At 37.8% G+C, this 14,610-nt stretch overlaps 1 protein-coding gene across 1 annotated transcript in view; it reads right to left on the bottom strand.

The window, feature by feature from the left end:
• Positions 1-4,629: 4,629 nt before the first annotated feature.
• The window catches only part of WDR64 (WD repeat domain 64), a 138,936-nt gene continuing 128,955 nt past the window's right edge, over positions 4,630-14,610 (bottom strand). The window contains exons 25-28 of the mRNA XM_019423099.2: positions 14,402-14,507; positions 11,544-11,624; positions 10,598-10,708; positions 4,630-5,154 (exon numbers count right to left, since the gene is read on the bottom strand). Coding sequence (XP_019278644.2) covers positions 5,071-5,154; positions 10,598-10,708; positions 11,544-11,624; positions 14,402-14,507 — 382 coding nt within the window. The 3' untranslated portion in view covers positions 4,630-5,070. The remainder of the gene's footprint in view (positions 5,155-10,597; positions 10,709-11,543; positions 11,625-14,401; positions 14,508-14,610) is intronic.

Here is a 14,610-nt window from a genome sequence, read left to right as displayed (position 1 = left end):
GTGGTTGATTTCGAGTTTTATAACTTGTGGCCTGCAAATATGCACAGTATGGTCTCTATCTTTCGTACTTGTTGAGGGCTGATTTGTGTCCCAGTATGTGATCTATTCTGGAGGATGTCCCCTGTGCACTCTAGAAGAATGTGTATTCTGCTGCTTTAGGATGAAATGTTCTGAATAATGTTATGTTAAGTCCATTTGGTCCAGTCTGTCATTCAAAGCCATTGTTTCCTTGTTGATTTTCTGTTTAGATGATCTGTCCCTGTTTGTGATTGTTTATATATTTGGGTGCTTTCACTTTGGGTGCATAGCTGTTTACAATTGCTAGGTCTTCTTGGTGGCTAGACCCTTTAATTATGATATAATGCCCTTATTCATCTCTTGTTACAGTATTTATTTTAAAATCTAGATTGTTTGGGGCGCCTGGGTGGCGCAGTCGGTTAAGCGTCCGACTTCAGCCAGGTCACGATCTCGCGGTCCGTGGGTTCGAGCCCCGCGTCGGGCTCTGGGCTGATGGCTCGGAGCCTGGAGCCTGTTTCCGATTCTGTGTCTCCCTCTCTCTCTGCCCCTCCCCCGTTCATGCTCTGTCTCTCTCTGTCCCAAAAATAAATAAAAACGTTGAAAAAAAAAATTAAAAAAAAAAAATTAAATAAAATCTAGATTGTTTGATATAAATATGGCTAGTCTGGCTTTCTTTTGCTGACCATTAGCATGATAGATGGTTCTCATCCCCTTACTTTCAATCTGAAAGTCTAAAATTTTAAGTCTAAAATGGGTCTCTTGTAAACAGCATATAGATGGATCTTGTTTTCTTATCCATTCTGTTACCCTATGTCTTTTGATTGGAACATTTAGTCCACTGATGTTTAGAGTGAGTACTGCAAGATATGAATTAATTGCCATTGTGTTCCCTGTAGAGTTGGAGGTTCTGGTAGTGTTCTCTGGTCCTTTCTAATCTTTGTTGCTTTTAGTTTTTTTTTTCTGTGTTTTTTCCAGAAAGTACCCTTAAAATTTCTTGCAGGGCTGGTTTAGTCGTCATGAACTCCTTTAGCTTTTGTTTTTCTGGGAAAAATTAAAAAAAAATTAACGTTTATTTTTGAGAGACAGAGAGAGAGACAGAGTGTGAGCAGGGGAAGGGTGGAGAGAGAGAGGGAGACACAAAATCTGAAGCAGGCTCCAGGCTCTGAGCTGTCAGCACAGAGCCTGACACGGGGCTCGAGCTCACGGACCATGAGATCATGACCTGAGCCAAAGTTGTATGCTTAACTGACTGAGCAACCCAGGTGCCCATTTCTGGGAAAAATTTTTTATCTCTCCTTCTATTTTGAATGACAGCCTTGCTGGATAAAGAAGTCTTGGCTGAATATTTTTCCAATTCAGCACATTGAATATATCCTGCCATTTCTTTCTGACCTGCCATATTTCTTTGGATAGGTCTGCTGCGAACCTGATCTGTTTTCCCTTATAGGTTAAGGACTTTTTTTTCTTTGCTGCTTTCATGATTCTTTCCTTGCCTGAGTATTTTGTGAATTTGACTATGATATGCCTGTTCATGGTCAGGTTTTGTTGAATCTAATGGGAGTTCTCTGTGCTTCCTGGATTTCGATGTCTGTGTCTTTCCCCAGGTTAGGACAGTTTTCTGCTATGATTTGCTCACATAAAACTTCTACCCCTTTTTCTCTCTCTTCATCTTCTGGAACCCCTATAATTCGCATGTTATTCCTTTTTAATGAGTCACTGAGTTCTCTAATTCTTATATCATGCTCTTTTGCCTTATTTTCCCTCTTTTTTTGTGCTTCATTATTCTCTGTAAGTTTGTCTTCTATATCACTGATTCCCCGCTCTACTTCATCCAAGTTGCCGTGGCATACATTCAAGATCACATCGCAGTTACAGCATTTTTAATTTCGTCCCGAGTAGATTTTATTTCTTTTATCTCTGCAGAAAGGGACTCTATGCTTTTTTCAACCCCAGCTCGTATTCTTATTATCGTGATTCTAAATTCTGGTTCAGACATCTTGTTTGTATCTGTGTTGATTAAGTCCCTGGCTGTCATTTCTTCCTATTCTTTCTTTTGGAGTGAATTCCTTCATTTCGTCATTTTGGAGGAAGAAAAAGAATTAATAAAATAAAAAAATAAATAAACATTTAAAAAATTAACAGCAACACACACAAAAAAATCAAATAAAGGATCCTAGGTGTGTTTTGGTCTGGCTGTTGCAGGAAGCTTGATAGAATAGAGAACAAAGGGAAAGAAAAGAAAGAAAAAAGGGAAGAAAAAGGAAATCATTTGAAAACTTAAAAAATGAATGCAGTAAAAAATGAAATGATGAAAGTAAAATAGAATTTAAAAATTTACAAAAAAGTAAAAAACAGTACAAAAAATTAAAGAAAAATCTTTTTTATAAAAACGAAAAATAAAAATAATTTTTTTCTTTCTACATTCAAGAATAAGAAAAGAAAAAGAAAAAAATTTGAATAGATGGACCAGAGGACAGAATAAAATATGACTGAAATTATGTCCAGTTCCCCCCAGAAATCAAACTATGAAGCAGTTTATAGTCCGTAAAGTAAGCAGGTGGAGAGACTTGTGTTCCTCTAGAGCATGGTTGGCCCAGATGGACAGAGTTTGGCATAACACCCTGTTCTCCAGTAGATGGCACTCCTTAGTTTACTGGGGTGATTTTTGTGGTGCATATAGGCATGTATGCACATGCGCGGGAGGGTTGACAATGGTATCACCCAGCTACCCAGTCTCTAGTATCTGTGCTCTTGGTCACTGGAAATCAAGCACCCCTCCTTTGTCTCCAGCTTCTGTCCACTCCCTGCTTCTACATTTTCAGCAACCAAGTCATCAGCCTGCCAGGCGGCACCTCCTTCCTGAGTTTTATCTCAGATGGGCTGTGTTTCCAAACCTCTCACTTCTGAGGGCCCTGCAGATTTGAACCACTCAGACCCTCTGGGGGAAGGAATCGCAGAGCAATGGCTGGTGCCAGCCTGTCCCCAGGAACGTTCATGTGACCACGCTGTTACCGATGCCCAGAGACTGTGGCTGAGTGCCAGCCCACCCCAGAAAATGTTCATGTAATTGTGTAGCAGTGGTGGTTCAGGGATTACAGTAAATCACAACACACTTCTGGTGCCAGGCTTCACCCTTAATGTCCTTGTTCCAACAACAGTGAACATGGCTGTTCTCCAGGGTCCACTGGGACTTTACCTCTGGGTGGCCACACAGCCTCTACCAAATGTCCTCCCAGCAGGGGAACCACCTCTTCCTGTGTGGCTCGAGGACCACTTGGACCTCGCTGTCTGCTCCAGGGGATTTGCTCTTCCTACCAGAGCTCTGCCAGGTATCAAGCTGTGGAGTTTCAGACTCTGCACTCCCCTGTTTATAGCATCTTAATGGTATGTAAACCCTCTCCTTTCTCCCTTTCTTGTTCAGTCCCTTGCTGGTGCTTCCACTCTTTCTCTTTCTCTCCAGGTGCTTTTGGGGGGAGTGCTTTTCCTGTATCTTCCCCCCTGTCTCCATCCTCTCTCTGCAGCAAAAACAGCTTCCTGCCCTCCACGGCTTCTCTCTTCCCCAGTTTGCCTCTCCACTCCATGTACCTGCCAAATTCTGTGGTACAAGTTGTACTGATTTTTTTTTTAAATCCTCAAGTAAGTTTTCTAGGTGTGCAAGATTGTTTGTTATTGATCAGGCTGCATTTCAGGGACAAGACAGGCAAAAAAAACTTCCATGCTGCTCTGTCACCTTGGCCTCTTCCCCCCCCCCCCCCAACTTATTTTTTAGACGGGGAGAGACAGAGAATGTGAGTGGGGGAGAGGGGCAGGAGGAGAGGGGGAGAGAGAGAGAGAGAGAGAGAGAGAGAGAATGAATCTCAAGTCGGCTCCATGCCCAACTCAGAGCCCAACATGGGGCTTGACCTCATGAACTGGGAAATCATAACCTGAGCTAAAATCAAGAAAAAGAAAATTAGGAGGAGAAATAATCACATTCCTACAAGCACCCAAAATTAGTACACGCCTCAAAATAAACATGGAAATGTATAAAGTTTATGTGAATAAAAAATTTCTTTATTTTTTCCAAAGTTGTTGGAACTTTAAGAAATGGAGCCCTTCAGAATGGAAAGGCAGAATCAAATCTTAAGAGACCACAGTTTTTTATTACCAAGTGGTATCATGCATATAACTGCTTTTGGGTGCGTATAACCCTTGACATGGGAATGCTTTCATTACCCAGAGCTCTGAATCATTTCCCAAAGAGAAGTGAGGTCAGTGAATGTGCAGGCTTCAATTCTGATACCTTCCTCATGCCTTTGATTTATTTAAAATCTCTTGTATTGTTGATCATATTTAGGTGCTTTCATACAAATACAAATATAAAAATACCAAAAAATGTAAAAATACATGTGTGCCCATTGGTAAAATTAATGATTTGCCCACATTACCAAAATAAATTAGTAAAATAATTAATTAAAAGATGAACCCAAGAAAGGTCAGATAATTCTTTTTATCTGGACTCATTTCTAGGCTAAATGTAAATAACTTCTAACTTTAAGAAACTCTAAACATTTTCTTCCACATGACATTTCCCTAAATGAAGGAAATAAAGAGCTAGAGGCTTGATTTGCACATTTTTCTTTTTAATGTTTTTCTTTGTATAACACATAGGATGAAACAAATTCTGATAATTCTGCTTATGAATTCGGGTGAACAAGGGGGAGATGCAAACAGCTGATCATTGATAACCATGTTATTTTCAATCTACTTATGCTATTGATTCTCTTTGTTTCCTTATGTGTCATGTTGCTGACAGTAAGCAAGAAACATTCCCTATTCATTAAGTGGATTTCCATCTATGAATGAAGTTGGCTAACTGTCTGCTTGCTGCTTCCTTGTTCAGATCTGAGGCCACCTGGGCTCCATGAGCAACCTTCTCCATTGAAGGATGGCCTGAGGATATAGATATGGATGACAGTGTCTGGGGGACCCACACTTTCATCCTGAAACAAAGACTGGAGTATCATACATGTGAAGCTCAGGCCACCACAGTCACATCTGATTTTTCTCTCTTCATTTGTTGATGGCTGGGAAGAAGGAAGAAGCCAGATTTATTTGTGGGACAAAATTTCTTTTCAGACTTTTCTTCCGTTGACTCTGTGAAATAAAGGACATGTCAGTTAGTAACTGGCATTATATGATAAATACAATTTTTAGAGTCAAGTTGCACCACTAATTTATGTAGAGATTTTAATCTTCCTAGTAAGAAAGTATAGTTATTTGCTTAACTATCCTGTATGCTTCCAGGGTAAATATGTGTTAAAAACTGGAGGTAGGGGTGCCTGGGTGGTTCAGTCAGTTAAGTGTCAGACTTGATTTCAGCTCAGGTCATGATCTCATGGTGAGATCGAGCTCCGAGTTCGGCTCTGTACTGGGTGTGGAACCTGCTTAGGATTGTCTCACTCTTCCTCTCCCTTTGCCCCTCCCCCACTTGCTCAAGTGCGTGCCTGCATGCACACACTCTTTCTCTCTCTCTGAAAAACGAAATGAAACGAAACGAAACAAAACAAAACAGGAGGTGGGGTTCCAGAAGGGTATGGTGGAAAAGCAGAAGCTTTGGACTAACTACTTGACTGGGCAGTTATCCCATGCTGGGACTCAACTACCCAGTCTGCAAGGGTTTGATTAAAATAAAGCCAATTACAGAAGTTTGCTATGTTGTTGTCAGGCATAAAGATATCGTATATGAATATCATCAGAGTCCATTGACTTATAGGAAAATAAAATCAAGTGATGATCCCACAAATGAGAAATGAAAATTAGTTTTGAATTAGATAGTTCTGGAAGACATACATATAGAAAGTTAAAGTCATTTGGTTTAAAAATTCAGAACAAGAAGTATCTAATTTTTGTCAGTAATATTCAGCTAATATTGACAGTACACATCAGTTTGATTTTATGCTCTATTATGGAGAATAAGAAAGAAAGAAGGAAGAAGGGAGAGGAGATACAGAGAGTTATAGCTAAAGAAAAAAACAGAGAGAGCCCCAAGGTAAAATTCAAGCACCTAAAGATCTCTCAGGCTTGAACGCTTACAGTCACCTGACCAGTCCTCTCTGAGACACAAGGTGGGAAACTTAGTTCCCCAGATCAATCCACTAACCAATTGGAGCAAATTCCCAAGCTGCACTGATTTTCTAATCTAATTTTCTATCATTATTCTCCCCCACTTCCTCCTGCTCTCTCCCCTCCTTCTTGATCTCATTCATTCTTTCATTCAGCAAATTGTGTGTGTGTGTGTGTGTGTGTGTGTGTGTGTGTGTGTGTGTGACTTATGTGTCTGTTCTAAGCCCTGGAGATCCAACAGAGAATAAGCCAAAGTGCCTGCCTTCATGGATCTTACATTCTAGTGGGGGAGAATCATTACAAATAAATCCATTTTTATGAAATGTGATAGCAGGTAGTGATTGGAGCTGTGAAGAAAAATAAACTAGGGTGAGGGCACAGAGAGTGATGGGAAGGGAGAGTTCTTCCTTGTTCGTTACCTGCAGACTCTCATCTGGTTACTTAACCCGGAGACACCGAGCAGCTTCCTGACTGGCTGAATTACACTGCATTGTATTTAAGTGTCTGGGCTCTGAAGTCAACCTGCTGGATTTAGATCCCAGCTCTACTATTTACCTCTTTTGGGATCTTAAATAAATTATTTATCCTCTTGTGCTTCAGTGTTCTTGAATATCAAATGGGGATGGTAACCATAACTCCCTCGTTGTTATAAAGATTCAGTGAAAGAGTGCATATAGAACCTACAGGTTTGTGCCTGGCATGCTAATTTAAACACCAATGTTAGCTATTATCACCAGCAGTAGCACTCAGTTACAGTTTATATCCCCTTTCACCTGAAATAAAATTGTGAGTGTTTTTCTGTTATTCTTTGAAAAGTTATAAAGTATGCTATTATATATATTTTTTCATTGTTTTAAGTAATGGATGAAACACAGTTGTATGAATAATCCAAAACTAGCAGGTAGTCAAAAGAGTGTTTGTTTGGGGTTTTGTAATTCATATATTTTATGCCTATGTTTGCATTCTTATATATCTTTCACTTAAACTTTTTTCTATTATTGGCTGTGCTTCCACAATTGTGTAAATGGATCACATGTCACAAAGTTCATGTTCTCCCACTCTCTTCCACATTTAAATTGAAAAGGAGCTACAGTTGACCCTTGAGGATCCCCCCATGCAGTAGAAAATCCACGTATAACTTTTGACTCTCCCCATACTTAACTACTAACAGTCTACTGTGGACTGGAAGCCTCACCAGTAACATACACAGTGGATTAGCACATATACCATATTTTTATAATAAAGAAAGCTACAGAAAAGAAAATATGATTAAGAAAATCATCAGGAAGAGAAGGTATACTGTACTGTATATTTATTGAGAAAATCATCAGGAAGAGAAAATACTGCACTGTAATTATTGAAAACAATCTGCACAGAAATGGACCCTTGTAGTTCAAACCTGTGTTGTTCAAGTGTCCACCGTATAAAATTGGCTCTGATGTATGCTTTCCTGTGCTATGGTTAATATTTTGTAACTTGTTTAATTCTAAAGGGATTTACAAGCTATTTAAAGACACTAATAATTGAAATCAGCATTTCTATTATTTAAAAATAATCAGTTGAAGAGATTAAGATACCTGTTTTTGGACTATTTGGTCAGAGAACTTTCTCTTCTCTTTACTGTGAGCTCTTTGATCTATGAATGGCTTCTTAGTGCCCAACACAGTGCAGGGCACATTAGTAGGTATTTCAAGATATTCTGTACATGTTTGTTTCACAAAACTGGAATTTGAACACAAAATTTTCTGAAGTAATGTTATGCCTAGCTTCTTGGAAGTGCTTTTCATGAAAATAGATATTTGATGGGTATTTATTAATTGGACCTCATCCACTATTTTCCCCACTTAAGCTGTATGTTTTTTTTTTAAATTGCAGACAATCAACATAGTGATTCTTTTTTTTTTTTCTAAGTTTATTTATTTATTTTGAGAGAGAGCAGAAGTGGGGTGGGGGTAGAGAAGGAAAGATAGAATCCCAAGCAGGCTCTGTACTCTCAGTGCAGAACCCAGTGAGGGGCTTGAACCCACAAACTGTGAGATCATGACCTGAGCCAAAGTTAAGAGTCAGATGCTTAACAGACTGAGTCACCCAGGTGCCCCCATGATTCTTTAATCTATACCAGTTTCCAGATTTCATTGTCATCTTGCTAAGTGCATAATTTTGTGGAAAGGACCTAATATTATTTTGGAAACAGATTTTAACCCCTGACTATACTTAACTCTTTTCTACATTAAACTAGAAAGGGAATTTTTACCTTTTCTATAAGCAAATGGAGATATCTACTCCTTTTACCCTTCTTGTATGGTTAATGATTTTTCAGAGTGAAAGAAAGCTTTATTCTCTTTAGTAAGAGAAAATAAAGTTTTAATATCTATTAAAACAGTAGATATGTTAAAAATTCCTTTGCATTTGGAGAAATAATTTATCATATTTCATGATCGTTGACAAAATTAATCATAGTGGAATCAATTTCTGATGATCTAAGTGTAGATTATTCATTATGTAGATTAACCATGACTAATTTTTATTCCATTTTTGTCTTCCTCCTGGTATTTAAGACACATTTGGCCACCTTCTTTCTTCACTTAGTCTGTACTTAAAGAATGCAAAGTATACTTAATATCAGATGAGGCAAAACAAATAAGAATGGAAATACAAGCATAAAATATACAAATTATAAAACCCCAAACAAACACTCTTTTGCTTACCTGTTAGTTGTGGATCATTTTATACCACTGTGTTTCATCCACTACTTATAACAATTAACAGTAAATTATATTATTTTATAGAAAATCCTCTATTGCCAAAAATTCATATTCAAACAATTGGTAGAGTTGATGATTAACAGGAATCATTTATGTACATAAGCTAACAAAATAATGGTCAAGATTTCTATATAATTAAATAAAGCAGCTTTTTGTTCTGGTGGTGGGAGTTATAATTTTTATCGTTTATTCCATTAGGCACAGACAGTATGAACCAGCTCTTTCTGTTTTTAGTCTGACATCGTGAAATGTGGCTTACAAGAAGTACCATGTGTTAGATCCTCCTCTTAAGGTTTGATCCATTTTTTTAAGTTTATTTATTTATTTTGAGAGACAGAGGGCATGAACAGAGGGGGGCCAGAGAGAGAGAGGGAGAGAGAGGATCCTAAGCAGACTGTGCTATCCACCTCAGTGGGGGGCTCGGACTCACGAACTGTGAAATCAAAACCTGAGCTGAAATCAAGAGTCAGGTGCTTAACCAACTGAGCCACCCAGGAGCCCCACATTTCATCTATTTTATTATAAAGATGAGACGAATGGCCACAGGTTAAGTTGAGCCAATACAAGCTTCCTGGAACTAGTAGAAGAGTGACAGCATTTGATTTTCTAGGCTGTATGGCTTAATAGGATGAGCATGACATTTAGAGTCACAAGTAGAACTCAGCTTATCACTTATTTCTTATGTGATCTTTGGCAAGTCGCTTACCCTCTGGTTAGGCTCTACTTTTTCCCAGTTTTAAGATGGGTATAACATTTTTCTTTGTAATTGTTGTGAAAATGAGGGGAATAATTTCTAAAAGTACTATGTAAACTGTAAGTCGTTGAACGTTAGCTACGCCTATTAATACACAAAACAACTTCTTGACGTGGCTGGTGAGACAGAGGCTTACTGATTTCATGGCTCCATCTTGTAGGTACCATAACATTCAGAAGCAAGGATGGTTATACAACCCTCGGAGATGTTATGTCATGTTACCTAGCTTTTTTTTTTTTTTAACTTTATATGATTTTCTTTTTTTAAATATGAAATTTATTGTCAAATTGGTTTCCATACAGATTCCCTCCTCAATGCCCATCACCTACTTTCCCCTCCCTCCCACCCCCCACCAACCCTCAGTTTATTCTCAGTTTTTAAGAGTCTCTTACGGTTTGCCTCCTTCCCTCTCTATAACTTTTTTTTTTTTTTCCCCTTCTCCTCCCCCATGGTCTTCTGTTAAGTTTCTCAGGATCCACATAAGAGTGAAAACATATGGTATCTGTCTTTTTCTGTATGACTTATTTCACTTAGCATAACACTCTCCAGTTCCATCCACATTGCTACAAAGGCCATATTTCATTCTTTCTCATTACCAAGTAGTATTCCATTATATATATATATATATATATATATATATATATATATATATAAACCACAACTTCTTTATCCATTCATCAATTGATACTAGCTTTTAAAAGTAGGCAGTGAATCTAAGTCTTGAATTAGCTCTGGAAAAATTTCATTTGTCAGGTTCAGAGGTCCTGTTTAATTTTTCCTCTCTGTCCAGCAAATTTATGATTTCCATCTCACAGAGCTAAAACACATGCATCCTGGAATATTCATGATAAGAATATGGACTGAGAAAATCTTAGGCCCAGAATGTCCCTGGGAACAAAGAAATAATTAACAGTCCACACAGAAAAGGAATACACTAGGAATTCTAAGTACTAACCTTATCATGAGTGTGACCTCCCTTCTTTTTTCCTGGATTGATGTCAGAAGATTCCCTTCGTGCTTCTGAACCAATGAGTGGAAGAAATCTTAGGCTAGTGGGGCTTGGTACCTAGAAGCCATAAGTAAAGATTTAGTGAGACATATTTAAGGTGATTACACCTGTAATGTGAATTCATGGGGGTGGAGAATAGGGAAAGATTCAACTGCTTTAAAATATACCCCTCCTTCCCAGATGCCCACTATGACTTCTTGACACTTCATCCTTAGCATTATCTGTAGCTTAAATGTTTGACCCTATTACAGGGAACATGTTCTTGGGAAGGAGAAATAACATTTTATGAAATAATAAGTTAAGGTTAAGTTGAAGTATTTCTTCTTCAGTTTATTATTCTTGGTTTAATTAGTTGTTTAATTTAACAGAGGTTAGCTCTAGTGGAGACTGGAAGAGAATGAGTAAGGAGGAGAAAATTCTGGGCAGAGGATGAATTCTGGGCCAACGGACAGCACAGGCAAAGTCACAGAAGAGGGAAGAGTGGTGATGCTTAAGGAATGGCAAGTAATTTGGCACAGCTGGAGTATAAGGTACATGGGAGAATGTGGTAGAAAATGAGATCATACAGTTCAGGCAGATGCCAGATTATGAAAAGTTTGTATGCCAGGCTAAAGGTATTTGGATTTTATCCTGTAGGCGATGAAGAGCCAGGTTAAAATCTGAAATAGTTTCTTATAGTGTTGTTTAACGTGAAATGGCAGAGGCAAATGGTCAAGACCATGGACATCTAGAACTAGAGACTTCTTTGGGATCAGATGCAGCACGCTCATAGAAGCATCAGTCTGCTTGGTTATGTGATTTTCTTCAACCTTGTTGGGTAGCCCAAGGTCGGGAATGAGACATCAGATTCCTTGTTTTCTAACTACTCCAGTTCTAGAAGCCTCCAACTTACCCTATATATAGGAAGAGAGCCGAAAACAATCCCTGCCTCTCTGTTTTCCATCAGGAATCCTTCTAAGGCACGTCTTCGAACCTGCAAAACACAGGAAGTGGATGTTTAGTGATGTCGGCACATTCTATCAGTGGCAAAATTCCTGGGTTTAAATCCTGACTCTGATGCTTATTAGCTGAGTGATCTTGGGCAAGTTCTTTCCCTGTTGACTATTTATGAGGATCAAATGAAATAACACAGATAGTGTGCTACTCAAATGTAAGATTTACTATCATTGTATTATTATTACTGATAATGATATGTCAAAAAGAAGTGAATGAATACATTTTATATAATTGAGAAAGAAAAGGAATAGGCAAAACAAGATTCTGGAAGAATTCAGAGATTCCTAAGAAAAGGGTGTTTTAATTCAACTTTAGCATTAACGTTTTATTATTTTACCAATGAATTGAAAAGATAAAGTTGAGCTAAGGGGTAGACAATCCTTGGGGCATTTGATTGTTTCAAGGCCTTTTAAACTTTGCTAAAGATTTCCCCAAAATGTATTTAATATTGCAGTTAAATTATTTAAAAAATTATTTCTTATCTTCAAATTGGAAGAGAATATTAAAAGGACATACCAGTCTTTATTTTTAGGTTGTACTATTTCAATCCTATTCAACAAAATTGAGTTATATGCTATGCATAAGTTTTTGGCCATAAAGAGCTTAGGACTCAGTGGTGAGTGGGAAGTTAAGATGAGTACACAAAAAAATACTGATTCATTGGAGAACATGGTAAATGAATACGCTATAAAACACAAAGCAGGGAGAGATCAGGGTTGTTGGAGAATGTAGAATTAACATTTATTGAGAATCTGTGATGTAACTGTATGCATCTTCACATCTAATCCTCACCACAACACTTTGAAGGGTTTGCAGATGAATAAAGAGATAAAATTATTTAGGACTAAACCTAAGTCTGTCCCACTCCCCATCCTGTCCTTCTCCTCCTTGTCACCCTGCCCTCTGGGAGCAGCTGAGTTCCATTTGGACAGAAAGGCAGGACTTATGAAAACTATTTAATTTGGAAAATATTAAGTATTTATCAAATTATGAAGTTGATAATGTGAAAGAATAATGACATAATGAACATCCATGGACCCACTGCTCTGTTTTATGTATTGAAACAATACCCTCAACTTTGAGGTTCTGAGTCCTTTTCATCTGCCTTTAAAATGTAATGACTGTCCTGAACTTTGTGCTTTTAATTCTCTTGCTTTCGTTTATATAGTTTTACTTTATGTAAATTTTTGCCCAAACAATATTTTATTTAGTTTGGCTTCTTCTTGACTTTTATACAAATGAAATAATTATGTACATATTCTTAAGCAAAACTTTTCCCATTTAATAGCATGTGTCAAACAATTATTCATATACATGAGTGTTGTTTTGGTCCATTTATATTCACTCTTCTGTAGTATTCCAATTTATAGATATGCCATAATTATGTTCCAATTATAATGTCTGTGAGCATTTAGGCTGCTTTCAGGTTTTTCTATTACAAACAGTACTGCTCTGAACATTCTTGTGCCTGCCTCCTAACCATGTGTTTAAAGGTTTCCCAAAGATATATATCTAGGATACTATAACTATTTTCAACTTTACTAGATAACGCCATATTGTTTTCCAAAGTGGTTCTACCAATTTACACTATTTCCACCAGCAGATTAGTGTTCTGATTGTGCCAAATGCACACTGACCCTTGATATTGTCAGACTCTCTGACATTTGCCAATCTGCTGGGTGTAAAATGATATCTCATAATATTATTGATGTGGATTTCCATGTTTACTAATGAGCATCTCATCATGTGCTTATTGGAAATTTTTTTTTTCCTTCTGTGATGTATCTATTCAAGTATTTGACCATTTTTTAAATTGGACTGTCTTTTTTTCTTATTGATTTTTTTAGGAGTTCCTTTTCTATTCTGAATACTAATCTTTTGTCAATTACAAAGGTGGGGTGGACTTGACAGAGAAAGGTCACAGATGTGGTACGGACAGCTCAGGCGAACTGGAGCAGAAGGCAGGAATGCTCAGGAAATAACAACTAGCCTGATCTGTAGAGGGTGGGGCAATGGTAGGTTAGTAACAGGAGACAAGTTTAAAAAGGTTAAGTTTGGCTTATTGTGTTGAAGATCTTGAAGAAATTGATTTCAATTAATACCACACCTTAGCCTAAAGACTCATGCTATATCCACTTTTTACAAATATTGCAAATAGAATGAATAGCAGGACCCATTTCTCTCCTAATTCTGCACTGGAGAAAAGTGTGTCAGTCTGTGATAGGCAGAATCATGGCAACCAAAGATGTCCACATCCTATTTCTCCCACCCCCAACCTATGGTTTCACTGCCTTACTTGGCAAAAGGAACTTTGCAGATGTGATTTAGGTCAGGAACCTTGAGGTGGATTATACAGGTGGGTCCAATCTAATCCCAGGCATCCTTAAAAACAGAGAACCTTTCCCATAGGGTCACAGACATGTGACCACAGGAAGATGGTCAGGGAGAAGCAATATGTCTGGCTTTGAAGATGAAGGAGGAGGGCCCCCAACTAAAGCATTGAGATTCTCCCCTACAGCCTCTATAAAAGGAACATAGCTCTGGAAACACTTTAATTTTAGACCAGTGAGAACCAGGACAGACTTCTGACATATAGAACTATAAGATAATGAATTTATATTGTTTAAGCCACCAAGTTGGTAGTAATTTGTAACAGCAATAATAGAAAACTAATATACCAGAGAGATCTAAATTCAGGAAAACAAAAGCAAAGTGCTTTATCTTTTTTTGTTCACTTGTTTGTTTTAAGGCTACCTTGGGAGAAGAGAGAGACTTGAAAAACTTAAAATCATGATCCACTTCAAAGGCCTTGGGAGGTGTACGTTTGAAAAGCAAAGACATTGAGCTCATTTTTTTCCATCTGTGTAAAAAGATACAAGAAAAACTGTTCAGCACATACCCACATCTTTTATTCTCTGCCTACTGCACATGTATCCATTAAATCCTTCTTTCTCTGGGTCCCA

The sequence above is a fragment of the Panthera pardus genome, unplaced genomic scaffold (genome assembly GCF_024362965.1).
Source record: "Panthera pardus isolate Hobbes unplaced genomic scaffold, ASM2436296v1 HiC_scaffold_21, whole genome shotgun sequence".
NCBI lineage: Eukaryota > Metazoa > Chordata > Mammalia > Carnivora > Felidae > Panthera > Panthera pardus.
Note: the sequence above shows the minus strand (reverse complement) of the source record. Positions and strands in the feature narration are given on the sequence as shown.